This window comes from Mirounga leonina, unplaced genomic scaffold, assembly GCF_011800145.1.
Source record: "Mirounga leonina isolate KUSES-001 unplaced genomic scaffold, KU_Mleo_1.0 Mir_165, whole genome shotgun sequence".
Lineage (NCBI taxonomy): Eukaryota > Metazoa > Chordata > Mammalia > Carnivora > Phocidae > Mirounga > Mirounga leonina.
This window is the reverse complement of record NW_023270415.1, coordinates 48,055,958-48,074,980: the sequence shown is the minus strand read 5'-3', so window position 1 is coordinate 48,074,980 and position 19,023 is coordinate 48,055,958. Positions and strand designations below refer to the sequence as shown.

The 19,023-nt window shown below is 38.4% G+C and overlaps 1 protein-coding gene across 3 annotated transcripts in view; it reads left to right on the top strand.

Annotated features, from left to right (window-relative positions):
- RRM2B (ribonucleotide reductase regulatory TP53 inducible subunit M2B) overlaps window positions 1-19,023 on the top strand; it is a 55,940-nt gene that overhangs the window by 4,095 nt on the left and 32,822 nt on the right. For 2 of the 3 annotated variants that reach the window (XM_035011665.1, XM_035011663.1), the window contains exons 2-7: window positions 784-922; window positions 6,622-6,777; window positions 12,160-12,276; window positions 13,040-13,173; window positions 13,604-13,698; window positions 17,730-17,863. In XM_035011665.1, coding sequence (XP_034867556.1) covers window positions 784-922; window positions 6,622-6,777; window positions 12,160-12,276; window positions 13,040-13,173; window positions 13,604-13,698; window positions 17,730-17,863 — 775 coding nt within the window. The remainder of the gene's footprint in view (window positions 1-783; window positions 923-6,621; window positions 6,778-12,159; window positions 12,277-13,039; window positions 13,174-13,603; window positions 13,699-17,729; window positions 17,864-19,023) is intronic. The other variant, XM_035011664.1, reaches the window with a different exon arrangement.

Below are 19,023 nucleotides of genomic sequence, written 5' to 3'. Positions count from 1 at the left end.
AGAGAGAGATCGAGAGAGAGCACAAGTAGGAGGAGCGGCAGAGGGAAAGGGAGAAGCAGGCTCCATGTTGAGTAAGGAGCCCAACATGGGGCTCAATCCCAGAACCCTGGGATCATGGCCTGAGCCAAAGGCAAACACTTAACCAACTGAACCACCCAGGTGCCCCTATTTCAGCCACTTTTAATCCCAGCTGGCTCCTCTTCTTCCATCTGCCCTTCCAATGTCAGCATTTTGTTGTCTGCATCCTCAGCTGTGCTGCTTTTCTATATTTTCTCCCTGGATAACCCCTTTGGTGACTACTAATGGGATGGATCGCCACCACTTCTCTACCAGAGTGTTATATTTTTAGCTGCCTACTGTATATCTGAACAAATTACGTTTTTTATTGACCAAGTTGACTTTTTTTTTTAAAGATTTTATTTATTTATTTGAGAGAGAATGAGAGACAGAGAGCACAAGAGGGAAGAGGGCAGAGGGAGAAGCAGACCCCCTGCTGAGCAGGGAGCCCGATGTGGGACTCGATCCAGGGACTCCAGGATCATGACCTGAGCCGAAGGCAGTCGCTTAACCAACTGAGCCACCCAGACGCCCGACCAAGTTGACTTTTTAAAGACTTTTGTGTTTTTCTAACTATTGTTGTGGCTTGGGTTGGTGGGGGAGTTCATTCAAATTAAGCTTTTGTTAAACATCTAATGTGAGAAGGGATTTGTCTGATTTATCCAGTTATTCTCCTGATGCTGAGCACTTTCTGTATGTCTCTTATTTCTTAATATGATTATCCAGTTGCTGGACACCTCAAGGGCATCTTCAACTCTTATCCTGTTCTCCAAAATACAAGTTTTTAGCAAGAATGATTAATTCCACTTCTGAATCTCTTAAAGCAGTCTTCTTTTGTGTTTCTACTGCTGGTACCCTAGTTCAGGTGAGATTTGGGTAGGGTAGTGATTTTTTAATTGTTCTCTCCACCTGTAATTTCTCTTCTAACCTGACCATATTTCTGGATAAGTGATTTTTAAAAAGAATATTTATTTATTTGAGGGGGAGGTAGGCAGAGGGAGAGAATCTTCAAGCGGACTCCCTGCTGAGTGTGAAGCCGCATGTGGGGCTCCATCCCACAACCCATGCGATCATTGACCTGAGCCGAAACCAAGAGTCTGACGCTCAACCAACTGAGCCACCCAGGTGCTCCTGGAAGAGGGATCTTAAAACAGATCTGGTTATGTTTCTTCCCTAATTCAAAGCTTTCAAAATCTCCCAATAGTCTATGTGATAGAGGCCAGATGCTAAAGTGTTATATATCAAAACAGACCACTTTGACTTCTGAAATTTTTTTAAATATCACCATCTTAATATCTATTTAATATGCAAAATACAAAAAAAAAAAAACATATCCACCTTAACCTCAGATAAAGCTTAGAGATGGAGTATATATTTTAAAAGCTAAAAGTTAAAAATCTTTGCTTGTTTCATTTCATCAGAATGATGACATTGAGGTAAAAAAAGTGTCAAAACAGTTGTATCAGAATGGCTACAGGAAGATAGCTATGGCAAAATTCATATATATTTACACTGAAGGCCCTCCTCCCATGGCTTTAACACATGAGCCTATTTTTCAAACAAACTTATAAGTGTAACCCTAATTGATAAAACCCACCTTTGTTTTATTAGTATAATTTTACTTAATATATATAACATTCCTTATAAAATCAATTAATGGAATAGGGAGGCTATTTTGATGAAACCATCATTTTGAATTGGGGTATGGATGATTAGTGAAGATTTATACCGAACTTAGAAAACAATTTCTTTGTATATTCATCAGAAGTTTTCTTAATCAATTTACTACTAGCCAGGTCTGTGGATTTATCCAACCCTGTAAAATATGTGGATACCCATTGGCTTTAGAATGCATGGGTAGTAGGTTCTTCTCTGATGTACCCACATATTTCTGTTCCCACTGATTGAGTTATACCTTACCAAATCAGTTGTCTTATTTCTAATCTTATTTATACCTATTGTATTTCTATTGTAATTGTAATTTAATTGTGTAAACTAATATATGAGAATGAGAAGAAAGTTGTTTCTATAAAAATTTTTTTAAAGATTTTATTTATTTGATGGCCAACAGACATATGAAAAAGTGCTCAACATCACTCGGCATCAGGGAAATCCAAATCAAAACCCCAATGAGATACCACCTCACACCAGTCAGAATGGCTAAAATTAATAAGTCAGGAAATGACAGATGTTGGCGAGGATGTGGAGAAAGGGGAACCCTCCTACACTGTTGGTGGGAATGCAAGCTGGTGCAGCCACTCTGGAAAACAGTATGGAGGTTCCTCAAAAAGTTGAAAATAGAGCTACCATATGACCCAGCAATTGCACTACTGGGTATTTACCCCAAAGATACAAATGTCGTGATCCAAAGGGGTGCATGCACCCCAATGTTTATAACAACAATGTCCACAATAGCCAACTATGGAAAGAGCCAAGATGTCCATCGACAGATGAATGGATAAAGAAGATGTGGTATATATATACAATGGAATATTATGCAGCCATCAAAAAAACAGGAAATCTTGCAATTTGCAACGACATGGATGGAACTAGAGGGTATTATGCTAAGCGAAATAAGTCAGTCAGAGAAAGACATGTATCATATGATCTCACTGATATGAGGAATTTGAGAAACAAGATAGAGGATCGTAGGGGAAAGGTGGGAAAGATGAAACAAGATGAAACCAGAGAGGGAGACAAACAATAAGAGACTCTTAACCTCAGGAAACAAACTGAGGGTTGCTGGAGTGGAGGGGGTGGGAGGGATAGGGTGGCTGGGTGATAGACAATGGGGAGGGTATGTGCTATGGTGAGCCCTGTGAATTGTGTAAGACTGATGAATCACAGACCTGTACCCCTGAAACAATACATTATATGTTAAATATTTTTTTAAAAGATTTTATTTATTTGAGAGAGCACATGAGCGGGGGTGGGGGCAGAGGGAGAAGGAGAAGCAGACTCCCCACTGAGCAGGGAGCTGGGATCATGGCCTGAGCCGAAGGCAGACGCTTAACTGACTGAGCCACCCAGGCACCCCTGTTTCTATAAAAACTTAAATTGAAAGCTTTGGAAAACTCAGTAAAGATGAGTTGTTAAAAACAAATTCTGGGGCACCTGGGTGGCTCAGTCAGTTAAGCGTCTGCCTTCAGCTCAGGTCATGATCTTGGGATCCTGGGATTGAGCCCCACATAGGGCTCCCTGTTTAGCGGGGAGCCTGCTCCCTCTGCCCCTCCCCCTGCTCATGTTCTCTCTCAAATAAATAAATTCTTTTTTTTTCTTTTTTTTTTTTAAAGATTTTATTTATTTATCTGAGAGAGAGAATGGGAGACAGAGAGCATGAGAGGGGGAGGATCAGAGGGAGAAGCAGACTCCCCGCTGAGCAGGGAGCCCGATGTGGGACTCGATCCCGGGACTCCAGGATCATGACCTGAGCCGAAGGCAGTTGCTTAACCAACTGAGCTACCCAGGTGCCCCAAATAAATAAATTCTTAAAAAAAAACAAATTCTGTAGAATTAGGTGTAAGCAGGCAAGTATAAGATTGGGAGGGAATCCTACAAGAGATAAGGACTCTGCACTCAGACTGTTCTACCTTAAGTATGTTAAATCTAGAAACTAGAACATGTAAGTGAAACATTATGTCGTGTTTATGTCGGAAAGACTTGAGACTTGAGAGTCCAATCAAATAAATAAAAATTTTTAAAAAGTCACATACCATCATGCCTTTTTTCACATTGTTTTCTAACATATGCGTTCTTAGCCCAGGTCCATAGAGGAAATTCTAGAGATCCTAGAGCTTTGGGATGTATGACCCTCCTGACATTGTATTAAAATGTGTATGGACTTTTTTAAACATCATGAAAATAAGCAATGTATCATCTTTGACTCAATTCAGAGGTTTATGTTGGTTAAGCCCTCCTCTCTTCATGTCGCAAACTCTTTCATAATGCTCTTCTAATCCAACTGCTTTTCTTAATGCACATGTTATCAGAATGGAACAGGAAGAATATAGGTACAAAAATGACTTTCATTCTAATAAAAGGTGCTAGTCTTCAGCAGTTTTCATAGATCCTGACTTTGCTCAATTATTTAATCAGCATTTAAAAACTCCCTCAGGGCCAGGGTGCTTGGTATCAAAGAGTTACTGCTTATGAAGGTTCACATAGCAAATACTGCAAAGGTAAGGAATTCCAGCTCTGAATCCATATCTATACCCCAGGGACAAAATATATAAAGGCAACACAAACAAAAAACTTGACAGCTTCCATTTTAAAAATTTGTTTGAATATTTGGGGAATGAACATCAACTAAATGCCTGATACTGCGCTGGGTTCTAGGGATTCCACAAGAGTAAAGTTAGTTTTTACTCTCAAGAAGCATAGTCTAGAGGGGACTATAGACAAATAACAAGGAATTAATTGCAGTGAGCTATGTGCTATGTTAGGGACCGAATCCAGGCCTTTAGGGTGATGGGGGAGAGATGTGGGAGCACTCAGAAAAGGCTTGATTTGAGTGGTTATCAGGTCATCTCACTGATGTATTGTGGCCTTATGTTAAATTAAATTCAAAAGGTATCCAGTAACCCAATCATAAGACAAAGAGAAATTAGCGGCCCATTCACTTACTTAGCTAACATTTATTGATGTTATGCTTGACACAGTACTCTGGGAGCGCCATAATAAATAAAAAGTGGTTTCTACTCTCCAGGGCTCAAGTGCTTTATCTGGGGAGGCCTACACCTTCAAATAAGACAGTCTCTACTATAATACCAGTATGTGTGCAGTGTGCAAGCCCTACCTGTATTTGCATAGCCTCATGCTTTGATTTTTAGTCTTTTTCTCATCTTGCCTTGCCTTAGTACACTTGCTTCAGAGAGATGTGGTTGGTGGCAGCAATGATAAGGATGAAGGAACGTGGGGTGCCTGGGTGGCTCAGTCGTTAAGCGTCTGCCTTCGGCTCAGGTCATGATCCCAGGGTCCTGGGATTGAGCCCCACATCAGGCTCCCTGCTCGGTGGGAAGCCTGCTTCTCCCTCTCCCACTCCCCCTGCTTGTGTTCCTGCTCTTGCGTGCTCTCTCTCTGTCAAGTAAATAAAATCTTAAAAAAAAAAAAAAAAAGGATGAAGGAACGTGATGGGCCTGGCACTGGAGAGAGAAGAGACAGTTTGCATTAGGAGTCCAGAATTTAAATGTATCCCAGTAATCTTAATGTATACATTTTAAGCCTAACTGTATATACTCTCTATATATTCTCATGCAAAGTACAACTCTTCTGATACTTTTGCTGACTATTAAAATATACGCTGTGAATTGTGCAAGACTGTTGAATCACAGATCTGTACCTCTGAAACAAATAATGCAATATATGTTAAGAAAAAAAAAAGCAGGAGGGGAAGAATGAAGGGGGGGAAATCAGAGGGGGAGATGAACCATGAGAGATGATGGACTAAAAAACAAACTGAGGGTTCTAGAGGGGAGGGGAGGGGAGTGGGAGGATGGGTTAGCCTGGTGATGGGTATTAAAGAGGGCACGTAGTGCATGGAGCACTGGGTGTTATATACAAACAATGAATCATGGAACACTACATCAAAAACTGATGTTGTTAATGTAAGGTGATTAACATAACAATAAAAAATTTTAAAAAAATAAAAAATATATATACCTGGCACTGTCCCTTGTTGGAATGCCATCATTTCCAAGTTGTAGGTATACAGGTATGTGCTTCTCACTTGATCCACAAAACTTTAAGCCAGCCCACAGTGAAACCATCTGTAGTAATGTTAACAAGTAAATAGTAATAGCAAATTGGTATATGGGAAGGTTCAGATGAATGAAGGTTGATAAATTGTTGGTAAGGAGTTTTCAGGTAAGTATTATGATGGTTCAGATTAGAAAAGAAAACATTAAAATAAGAAAGGGGCACCTGGGTGGCTCAATCGGTTGAGCATCAGCCTTCAGCTTAGGTCATGATCCCAGGGTCCTGGGGTCAGGGACCCTGCTTAGTGGGGACTCTGCTTCTCCCTCTCCCTCTGACCCTTCCCTCCTGCTTGTGCTCTTGCATGTGCGCTCTCTCTCTGAAATGAACAAATTTAAAAAATCTTTAAAACTAAAATAAAGTTTATAATAGTATCCTATTCGTGCCAGCATCCTATCTCTGAGAAAGGCACTGAAGGCACATTTAGTGCACAAACCTAGAAATTTGCACACCATGACATTTATGGATCGACTTTTGTGCTTATCCTTAAAGTAGCAATAATGACAATTTTATTGCGTGCTTATTATGCAACAGACTCTCTTTAAAGCACTTTTAATCATCAAGATTAACTTACGAGGTAAGTGTTATTTTACTGATAAGGAAAAATCAAGGCTCAGAGAAGTTAAGCAACTTTCTATGGTCACACAACTAACCAAACAGTATTAACCAGGAACAGATAACAGTAAAGGATTCAACCCAGGCAGACAGGCTCCTCAGCCTGTGCTGTCTGTCTACCCTCCCCCAGTGTGTGTTTAGATATGACTAAAGAGGGAATGTCTACAAAAATGGGTGTTTGTACTTTATTTCCCTAAGAGATTATCTTCAGATACCAACAAAAATGAAGTGAAGTCAGATGAAGAGCCACTCCTACGAAAGAGTTCTCGCCGATTTGTCATCTTCCCAATCCAATACCCTGATATTTGGAAAATGTATAAACAGGCACAGGCATCCTTCTGGACGGCCGAAGAGGTAAGTGGCATCACCTTTGCCAACAGGCATGTTCTGTAATGCAGTGCCACATCTTCTGTCATGGGGCATTCCCCAAAAATGTTAACTTCTATTGTAAGATACATTGAATAAGATCAGTTGTATAAGCAATGTTGGAAACTACTGAAACTAAAGACAGTGTTCTCCAATGTTTTTTTTTTTTAAAGATTTTATTTATTTTTTTGACAGAGAGAGACACAGTCAGAGAGGGAACACAAGCAGGGGGAGTGGGAGAGGGAGAAGCAGGCTTCCCGCGGAGCAAGGAGCCCGATGCAGGACTCAATCCCAGGACCCTGGGATCATGACCTGAGCCGAAGGCAGACGCTTAACCGACTGAGCCACTCAGGTGCCCCCCCCCTTTTTTTTTTTAAAGATTTTATTTATCCAATGTTTTATGTTTAGACTGCTGTCTGTAAACATGTTTCCTGCTGCAAAAATGGCCTCTCAGTCAGCCAGGTTTTTACTTCCAATATATTTTAGGACATTTTCTACTTTTATTTTTTATTTTTTATTTTATTTTTTTTTAAGAATTTTTTTTTTAAAGATTTTATTTATTTATTTGAGAGAGAGAGAATGAGAGACAGATAGCAAGAGAGGGAAGAGGGTCAGAGGGAGAAGCAGACCCCCCGCTGAGCAGGGAGCCCGATGTGGGACTCGATCCCGGGACTCCAGGATCATGACCTGAGCCGAAGGCAGTCGCTTAACCAACTGAGCCACCCAGGTGCCCCAACATTTTCTATTTTTAGATAGACTTTTGATTTGCTATGACCAAATAAGACTAGTCTTTACTTATGGCCAGCAGAATAAATAAAATTGCGTCATGGCCAAAAAAGGAGAGTGAACGCCTTAGGGACCCTGCTTTCCACTGAGAGACTTAGCTGCTCCTGCAGAAGGAGCTGTGGCGGCGAATTTGACGGCTCAGGCAGTGCATCTCACTGCCGGGCTGCCCCCGGAGCTCCTCCCAGGCCGGCCCCGCCCTCAGTCACATCACACCTGGCCCTGCTGCCCCAGAGGTCAGTACGGCTGTAGATGCTGTGTGTTAGCGTGGCATTTTCCTCCTAGCAAATGAGTCAATTAGAAAATACTTACTGGTTTGGCAAGGACAGTTGGTCATGTAAGTGGTTGCTCTGTAGTCTATGTGAACCCACAAATAGTCATTGTCTTCCTCTTTGAATGTGATGGATGATACCTACGTTGCATACTTGCTCTGTGTGTATGTGTTTATTTATCTATCTAAATAGATAAGTGGATATATCTACTTAGATAGATATATTTGGACCTGTCTATTTTTCAGAAGATTGTTTTTATACACGTAAACACGCACTGTTAAGAATGCAGGCTCTGGAGCCAGATTGCCTAGGTACATTTTTTTTTTTCACTTTTTTTTTTTCCTTTTTTTTTTTATTGTGTTAATCACCATACATTACATCATTAGTTTTTGATGTAGTGTTCCATGATTCATTGTTTGCGTATAACACCCAGTGCTCTATGCAGAACGTGCCCTCTTTAATACCCATCATCAGGCTAACCTATCCTCCCACTCCCCTCCCCTCTAGAACCCTCAGTTTGTTTTTCAGAGTCGATCATCTCTCATGGTTCGTCTCCCCCTCCGATTCCCCCCCTTCATTCTTCCCCTCGTGCTATCTTCTTCTTCTTCTTTTTTTTTTTTAACATATAATGTATTATTTGTTTCAGAGGTACAGGTCTGTAATTCATCAGTCTTACACAATTCACAGCGCTCACCATAGCAAATACCCTCCCCAATGTCTATCACCCAGCCACCCCATCCCTCCCACCCCCCACCACTCCAGCATCCCTCACTTTGTTTCCTGAGATTAAGAATTCCTCATATCAGTGAGGTCATATGAAACATGTCTTTCTGATTGACTTATTTCACTCAGCATAATACCCTCAAGTTCTATCCACATCGTTGCAAATGGCAAGATGTCATTCCTTTTGATGGCTGCATAATATTCCATTGTATATATATACCACATCTTCTTTATCCATTCATCTGTCGATGGACATCTTGGCTCTTTCCACAGTTTGGCTATTGTGGACATTGCTGCTATAAACATTGGGGTGCACATACCCCTTTGGATCACTACATTTGTATCTTTGGGGTAAATACCCAATAGTGCAATTGCTGGATCGTATGGTAGCTCTATTTTCAACTTTTTGAGGAACCTCCATACTGTTTTCCAGAGTGGCTGCACCAGCTTGCATTCCCGCCTAGGTACATATTCTGACTCTCCCACTTACTAGCTGTAACCTCTCTGTGCATCCTCATTGGAAAACTGAGCTAAGGGTACCTGGCATTGGGTTATTATAAGGACTAATGAGATGAGTCTCATGGATGAGATAAATGAGATGTTTAGAATGCCACATGGCACTTAGTAAGCACTAAATAAATGTAAGCTGTTTTATATAGAATGAGGGAGATTTACATTAGAAATTAGAAGGCACCAATTGTTGAAGCTTTGATGACACTAATTTTACCCATTTATCCAGCTGTGTTATATTGTTAAAAATCTTTATTATACTCTATTTAACATACAGAGCAAAAAACCCCAAACAAAATAAAAACCCGGTATTATCAAATTGGGTTATACTACTTGGCACACCTGACCGTTCTTAACTGTGGTTTTCTAGGATGTGTCTTTTAGATATAGTTAACAGAACAAATGGAGTACACAGGTGGGCTTTTTCATTCATCATGTTAAAAAGCTACTGTGATACCTGGGTTTCTTAAAATTCATTTGAAAATTACTTGCATCTTTTAGCAAATGTAATACATGTTGTATTATGACTAAGAAACACTAATTAAAAAATTAAAATACACAGGCTGGTACATATTTTGTTTATTTAAATATACGTTTTAAAAGAAAGTCAAACACATACAGTTCCACATATTTTTCCTTTAAATAAATTATGTCAACTTTAGACTTCATTGCTTTATTCCTAAGTTCGCTGGTCATCAGAAAGCTTGATTCAGAAGAAAAAGTCTAGGGTTTTGGATTTTTCTTTTAAAGTTACCAGACAATTCTAATAACCAGCAGTTTGGAATCAATATTTAGAAAGTGAAATTGAGAATTTGTTCAAAGGAGATAAAACTGGATAGGAAGGTTTACGTTTTAAGAATGGGAAATAACCAGGCGCCTGGGTGGCTCAGTTGGTTAAGCGACCGCCTTCGGCTCAGGTCATGATCCCGGAGTCCTGGGATCGAGTCCCACATCGGGCTCCCGGCTCAGCGGGGAGCCTGCTTCTCCCTCTGACCCTATCCCCTCTCATGCTGTTTCTCTGTCTCTCTCTCTCTCTCTCTCTCAAATAAATAAATAAATAAAATCTTTAAAAAAAAAAGAATGGGAAATGACCAACGTAGTATAAATGAAATTTATAAGACTTTTTTTTGAAGTTGAGTGTTCGAAGAGGTAAGTTTAATATTTAAGAGTGAGCATATTATAATATAAAATTTAATATCAGGAGTATAACACATAAAAACTAGGAAGGTGTCCTTCAGTTAACCCTGAGTTGAGCTCTTAAGGGAATAGGACCTCATATTTAGCTTGCATGTTTTAAAAGATACATACAAGTAAACCCCCAACCCCATTGTATCTCCAACACTTATTTTTTTTTTAAAGATTTATTTATTTATTTGAGAGAGGGAGAGTGGGGGATCGGTGAGTGACAGAGGGAGAGGGAGAATCTCAAGCGTACTCCCCACTGAGTGTGGAGCCCAGTGTGGGGCTTGATCTCACCACCCTGAGATCATGACCTGAGCCAAAATCAGGAGTCAGATGCTTAACCGGTTGAGCCACCCAGGTGCCTCTCCAACACTTATTACAATGTCTGGCATGTAATAGGTACTCAATAAACATTTAAAGAATAAAGAGGAAGAATAACAGGAAAAAGAATTTCAAAAAGGAACACAAATAATGAAACATTAATCCTTTTTGGAATGGTTAAAGAGATTAAGGCTTTGTTAGAATAAATAAAAGGACAAAGGACAACTATATATTTCAAATGTTTATGAAGTTATTGTGAAAAATACTTCAGAGATCTTCCTAAGACAAAATAATATCTATAAGGTACATTTAAATACTATTTTAAATTGTAGATTCCATCAAACTCTAGAGTGCCTTACTCTATTAATTCCAAGGACTAGTTCTAATAAACATTTTTTTTTTAAGATTTTATTCATTTATTTGACAGAGACATAGCGAGAGAGGGAGCACAAGCAGGGGGAATGGGAGAGGGAGAAGCAGGCTCCCCGCTGAGCAGGGAGCCCGATGCGGTGCTCGATCCCAGGACCCTGGGACCATGACCTGAGCCGAATGCAGACGCTTAATGACTGAGCCACCGAGGTGCCCCCTAATAAACATTTTTAAAAATATATTTTTTTCAAAGATTGTATTTATATGAGAGAGCACAAGCAGGGGGAGGGGTAAAGAGAGGGGGACAATAGACTCCCCACTGAGCTCGGAGCCCACGCGGGGGCGCCATCCCAGGACCCTGAGATCATGACCTGAGCTGAAGTCAGATGCCCAACTGGAGCCACCCAGAGGCTCCCCATTTTCAAAAATATTTCTATTCCCAGAGGAAGCCATACCTGTAAGTTGCTTTAAAACCTAGTTTGTTACATGCCTGATATTATTTTCTGGGTATAAAAGTAGATTAGCTGGCAGTAAAGTAGCAGCTACTATTGCTTAATAGGTAACTAATCTAACTCTACAGTAAGTATCATATATCGTGTTAAAGCCATGGTTGCTGAAAGTCATTAGTTTATTCTGCCTCAGTTAGCCAGAATATAGAGTCCTTCAAAATGCTTTTATCTTATTGTGTTCCTTTGTATAGTCTTAGTCAGTTATAGGTTGCTGCAATAATACCTTAGACTGGATGGCTTATAAACAGAATTTTATTTCTCACAGTTCTAGAGGCTGGGAATTCCAAGATCAAGTCTCTGGCAGATTTGGTATTGGGTGAGGTCCCAGTTCCTGGTTCAGAGATAGCTGTTTACTTTCTGTGTTTTCACATGGCAGAAGGGGTGAAGAAGCTCTCTGAGGACTCTTTTATAAGGGTACTAATCCCATTCATGAGGGATCCACCCTCATCTAATCACCTTCCAAAGACTCCATCTATCTCCAAGTACCATCACATTGGGCATTAGTTTCAAATATATGAATTTGGCGGGGTGGGGGCAGGACATGAACATTCAGTCTGTAGCAGTTATGTTAACATTTTTTCCTCTTTCACATTTTACTGCTAATGAGTTGTCCATCCCTAACTTTGAGATGGAAGTTAGTTTTCCAAACACTTTAAGAATTAAACACCAAGTTAAAATTTTTGAAAATCTTTTTATTTCAGGTTGACTTATCAAAGGATCTCCCTCACTGGAACAAGCTTAAATCGGATGAGAAGTATTTTATCTCTCACATATTAGCCTTTTTTGCAGCCAGTGATGGAATTGTGAATGAAAATTTGGTAAGATTTTTGTTGTATTTCTGTTCCCATTCAGCAGCTAAATGATGATAATGGCAGTAAGACAATTAGACTAAGCCTGAAAAATGACTTCTAAGAAATGAACTAGATATAGCTTAACTTTCAAAGATATTTTTCTGGTGAAGTGTCAGAGAAAAGGGTACATTTCTCCCATTTGACCAGCAAAATATCATGAAATCAAGATATTGTACCAATCAAAACTACTTACAATGCAAACACATGAGTTTGATTTTTACCCGTAGACAGTAATCTTAATAGAAAGACTGCACCTTAATAACCCTTCTGGAGCTCTGTAATAAAGCACTGCATTCTGGCTCCGCATTTTTAAACTTGTATCATGGTTGGCCAGGAGGCATGCTTTCTTATTAAAGAGAGAAAGATACAACCTTTCATCATGAATTAGAAGGGGCTTCAATTGATCTGTCTGCTGTTGGGGAAAATAAAGACTTAAGGTCAATTTTACAAAGCAAAGGAATTTTTGATTGCCGTTCTGAAATTTACTTGGCTTTATAGGAAGTATCTCCACCTATTAGGTCAATTCATTTAATTGCCTAAGAATGCATTATGCAACTAATTTATTGTGGAGGATTGATAGATAATACTGCTTAAAATAATCCTTAAGTTGTGTGTAACCTCTCTGTGGCATGACAGGTAATTTTTAAGCGATAATTCTGGTGTCCGGGTTCTGATTTGCCGTGTTTAATGAGAGTCCACAGAATTGGATATGTTTCCCTTATTTTTGTAGGTGGAGCGCTTTAGTCAGGAGGTACAGGTTCCAGAGGCTCGCTGTTTCTATGGCTTTCAAATTCTCATCGAGAATGTTCACTCAGAGATGTACAGTTTGCTAATAGACACTTACATCAGAGATCCCAAGAAAAGGTATTACCACTGGGATTTTATTTACAAAGGTTTATGCTATTGCTTATGTTAAGAGCAGAATTTACTCCAAAACCAAATGTTAGGGAAAAATTATTCAAATGTTTTCTATCATCTAATAATGTGTTGGGTTAAAAAAGCTTGTACAGAACCAGTTCATCTTTGGATATTATAGTATAAAAACTGTTTATTAGCACATTCTGTTTAGAAATTGAATACTGACTTTAGTCAATTTTGTATCAAACCAGATCCAAATCACTAATTTGAATTTTAGTTTTATTTCTATGCTTTCTGGACATGCAAAAATACAGAAAAACAGCAGATCTGATAGCATATCATAGGGTTGCAATTATTACTGATGATTAAACTAATGAAAATTTATTCTGATTAAGAAAAACAAATGAATAACTTTGCCATTCTTTTGTTTTTACAGGGAATTTTTATTTAATGCGATTGAAACCATGCCATATGTTAAGAAAAAAGCAGACTGGGCCTTACGATGGATAGAAGATAGAAAATCTACTTTTGGTAAACAGCTTTAATTTAAAAATGATCAAATTTGCCTCAGTTGACATAACACTTTCTATGTGGTGTGACTATCAGGTACTAATCAAAGTGCCAGAATGGAAAAGGAGTACAAATGTCTCCTCGTCCACCTTTAGTAGAATCATTATTCCTAAAATAATCTAAAGCTGTTATCTATTTTGTTTAATAAGTTGAAAGTTGAAAGGTTAAGATGTCAGTACATAATTACAGGTAAATAAAAGTCACTTAGAATCTGACACAAATATTGTAGCAATCACAGTTTGTCTCTGCTTTCATGAATTTTTATTTAAGGGAGTTAAAGCAAGTCAAAGTCACATTTTTTTCAGGGAGCAAATATGTAGTTTCTGAAAAACTATACATAGTAGTTGCTCAAAAATATTTATTTAATTAAAATATTCAGATACTTCATTTGAATAGCTCTAAGTACCTGTCTCATACTTACCTATTTTGTAATTAGTGGTCTTTACTTTCTGGTTTTATTCATTATGGGGAAAGCAAGTCTCAAAATTTTTGGTCTCAGGACTTCTTTGTACTCAGAAATTATTGAGGACTCTCCTATTGGTGTGGGTTATTGATATTTCCATATTAGAAATTAAAACAAACTTTAAAAATTATTTATTAATACATTTAAAAGTATAGTAAAAACCCATATTTTATTATAAATAACACATATTTGTGAAAAAACACTACATCCCCCCCTCCCCCAAATTTTGCTTTTAAAATGTCTGACTTAATAGAAGACAACTGGATTGTATCTGCTTCCACATTCAATTTGTTGCAGAATATTGTTGTAGTTTCTTGTATAGTTATGAAGAAAACCCAGTCTTATTCAGATGTGTAGTTAGAAAAGGGAAGGCTATTTTACCAGGCTTCTCAGATTATTGTGGACATGTCATGTAGCCTCTGGAAATCACCACTGTACACTCATGCGAGAAAGGTAGTAAAAAAATAAATAAATAGTGCCTTAGCAGTATTATGAAAATAGTTTTGACCCCATAGACCTCCTCAGTCTGTGGATTTGCAGGGACCCACTGGACCACACGCTGAGAACCAGTGATGTAGAGTAAGGTATGGGGCAAGCCTCTTAGATATCAGGGAAGAAATAGATATGTTTGCATTGCCTTCAGTTCATTTCAAGAATGAGAAAAGTGATGGTTCTCAATATGCATAAAAATTATCCGAGAGTTTGCAGAAAACCCCTGCAGAATCCTGGTCCTCACCAGAGAGTGATTTAGGAGGCCCAGGTAGGACTGAGGAATCTGCATCTTATACCCAGCTGATTTTCTCACAAGTGGTTTGAGAAACACTGGCTTTAAAGAAAAAAGGAGAGAAATATCAAGGTGTTCAATATGCATTGAAAATAGTATGGATAGGTACCGATGGAAAATGATGAACAGGCTTGCAGCTAGCATGTATTCTGTAACTACCGAAGAAAGTAAGCGAGAGAGAAAATAGAGGAGGGTGGCAGTCACCATGGGACAACAGCGGGGCTCCAGGTAAATTCTCCATATTGCTTGCTGTCAGGGCAAACCCATGCTGCAGATGCAGAAAAAGCATTGGACAAAATTCGGTATCCAATTATGATAAAAACTCTCAAAAAAGCAAGTATAGAGGAAATATACCTCAACATGATAAAGGCCATATATGACAAACTCACAGCTAATATTATACTCAATTATGAAAAGCTGAACGTCTTTCCTCAGGATCAGGAGCAAGACAAGGATGCCCATTCTCACCACTTTTATTCAACATATTGGAAGTTCTAGCTGGAGCAATTAGGCAGAAAAAGAGGCATCCAAATTGGAAAGGAAGAAGTAAAACTCACTGTTTGCAGATGACATGATATATATAGAAAACCCTAAAGACTCCATAAAAAAAACTATTCAGTGAAGTTGCAGGATACAAAATTAGTATACAGAAGCCTGTTGTGTTTCTATATAATAATAATGATGAACTATCAGAAAGAGAGATTAAACAATCCCATTTACAATTGCATCAACAAGAATAAAATTCCTAAGAGTAAATTTAACCAAGGAGATGAAAGACCTGTATACTGAAAACTCTAAGACATTAATGAAAGAAATTGAAGACACAAATAAATGGAAAGATATTCCATGCTCATAGATTGAATCAATATTGCTAATACAGTGTTTGTATTATAATCTAGTTCTTTTACATTTAAATGTGCACATAACATTACCTTAATGACAATGAAGAATATATCAATTGTAACTATCCATTATCTTACTAATAGCAAGATTAAAAGATAGTAATCTATGTGTTAAAATAAGGACAAATCTTCATCTTAAAAAATATAGTCTAAAGAGCCAGTTTTGGTTTCAAAAATCAGCAGACCATAGTGATTTATTATTATATTTTGTATTTAGTATATAGTACACTAAAGATTCTTCTCTTAATAATTCCTTCTACTTGGGCGCCTGGGTGGCTCAGTTGGTTAAGCGACTGCCTTCCGCTCGGGCCATGATCCTGGAGTCCCTGGATCGAGTCCCGCGTCGGGCTCCCTGCTCAGCGGGGGGTCTGCTTCGTCCTCTGACCCTATCCCCTCTCATGTGTTCTCTCTCTCTCATTCTCTCTCTCTCAAATAAATAAATAAATAAAATCTTAAAAAAAAAATAATAATTCCTTCTACACAGTATATACTCAATAAGTACTTATTTAATTTACATTTCTTCTGTTATTTTTTTCAACGTGACTTTTAAAATTGTGTCTGTAAAAATAAAATGCTATAGAAGTTTTTCTGATGGTTTGGGCTACTAACAGACAAGTATTTGATATAATTGATCCGAATTGATTTATTTAAGATAATCAGGGAAAAGAGCGAGGACAAACCAGAGTACTATTTAGAGACTACCAGAAACAGTTAAGAAATATTTAAATGTAAGTCACCTTTCTTTGTGAAATTTAAATATTATAATTACCTTTGTTCTGGAAGTTATAAGTATTCTGGATCAGATTTTAGCAGTTTTCATAGAATGAAGAGTAATGTCTTTTATCATCTAGTGCTTAGATATTTTTCACTGATTCAGTTCAGATCACATTTATCAAGTACCTGCTCTGTGTTTGGTCCTGTAACAGTACTGGGATACAAGCTATGATGTTATTGATGAAACAGGCCTGGAGTTGGTTCAAGCACTCAGCTGCCTTTATCCCGTAGTCTTGGAGACCAAACCTTTCTCCCTAGACAGACATGTATATAAATATTTCTCTTGAGCATATGCAATGTGGTGACATTTGTTTGGGTTAGACTTATAATCAACCCCTAGAGACAGTGTTACAGATATGGTTCCATTATAGACCTTTTAGGAGATGGGTTTCTGAAAAGTCTTTGCCTAACAGTGAGTAACCTTTGAAATTGGGCCTTATATATTTAGCAGAAGATAGTATTTTTGCTTATGTGATGGGATATTTTATCCAACAGGTATACTTACTCTCTTTAGCTGGAGTCATATTTTTTTAATTGCAGATGCATGGCAATGTTTTTTGAAATGTTTACTGCTAATCTGTAAGATATCTTAGGTTTCTAAAAATAAAAACCTCAGCAACCTCCCCTTCCTCAACCATAAAGAGGGAGACATTTGTCATAAAATCTTATCTTCTACTCTCTATTCCAATACATGCACACACTTACGTGCACATACTACACTCATAGGCATGTGTGGTGCACAGATAAATCACTTCTTTTTTTTTCTGAGTAGGGAAAGCTCTCCTTTGTCCAGATACCAAGACCGATAGGAGTCCAATGTCTGATACAAGATTTGAAGTAGACATACCTACATACCTACATACCCTTCTGCTGTAGTAGGTAGAGGTGGCATATTTCCTCCTCTGAAGACCCTTGGCCATGGCACTAATTTGTTGATTTTGTTTCTTGGCAAAATAGTTGTGATATTGGCATAAATATATGTAAAAATATGTGTATTTTATAGATGAGTGTTTGCAAATGTCGACAGGATGTGGTATTTCAGGAAATAAAATTATTTTACGTCTCCCAGGGGAAAGAGTGGTGGCTTTTGCTGCTGTAGAAGGGATTTTCTTCTCGGGATCTTTTGCTGCTATATTCTGGCTAAAGAAAAGAGGTCTCATGCCCGGACTCACGTTTTCCAATGAACTCATCAGCAGAGATGAAGTAAGGAATGAAGTATTCTTCTAGTTATATTTGTATTCCTATTTGGTGTTCATTTATTTTTCTTTCCCCTGGAAAATGCTGATGATGACACAGATATCCTGGTAATTAAAAGAAAATAGAAAATAATTTCTTCCTTGGTTTTTAAGAATTGTGTTTTTCTCCTGCCTCTAACTGTCCCTCCTCAGTCTCCCCTGCTCATCCTTAAATATCACCAAATCCTGGGTTCCCACCTTGGCCTCTTCTTCACTGTACATGACCTCCTGGCTGATCTTATCTATTTCCATGGGATCAGCTACCATGTAGATGCTCGTAAACAACCCAAACTTGAGCACAGACATTCTTTCCTGAGCTCCAAAGCCAGGTGTTCAAGTGCATGTTAGTTTCTCCTGAAAGGCTCCAGATATCTCAAACCTAATGTTTTAGAAATCAAACTCGTCATCTTTCTCCCCAGATTTGTTCTTCTGTTTTCCCTGTCTCGTTCAGTGGTGCTACCTTCTAACCAATCATCCAAATTTGAAATCTGGGAGTCATTTTAGATTGCTTTTTTCTTTCTCAGCCACATCTAGCCAGTAACTAAATCTTGTCTCCCTTTGCCTGCGATAATGTTTCCATCTTCCTGCCTTTGTTTTTTTTCTCATCTGTTGATCACCTTCTTACAAGTGGCAACTCAAAACTTCCCTGACTCAATTAGATAGAATTGACCCCTCTTTCCTTTATGTACTCCTTTGAAACGGGAATCTGCCCCTGTCTTAGAGTCCATAACATGTACTGCACTTCTTACCTCTCTCCTCTGCTGGACTCTAGGCTCCCTGTGTGCAGGCACCGTGTCTTATTTTTCTTCCTGTTCTCAGGGTTTAGCCCATCACAGCCTTCAGTTCACATGTATTGACTACACTAATCTTGGCCCCTCAGCTTATTTCTAAGTGACCTTGTCAAGTTATTAACTTCTTTGAGCCTCAGTTTCTTCAACTATAAATCTTGACAGGGTTTTGTTAAAATAAAATGAACCGGTATGTGTGAAAATAGTTTATAAGTGCCATAAAATGCTTTGTATAATTTTTGTTGTTTCCTGCCTTTCAGTTTCTTTCTTTCTTTTTTTTTTTTTTTAAGATTTTATTTATTTATTTGACAGAGAGAGACACAGCGAGAGAGGGAACACA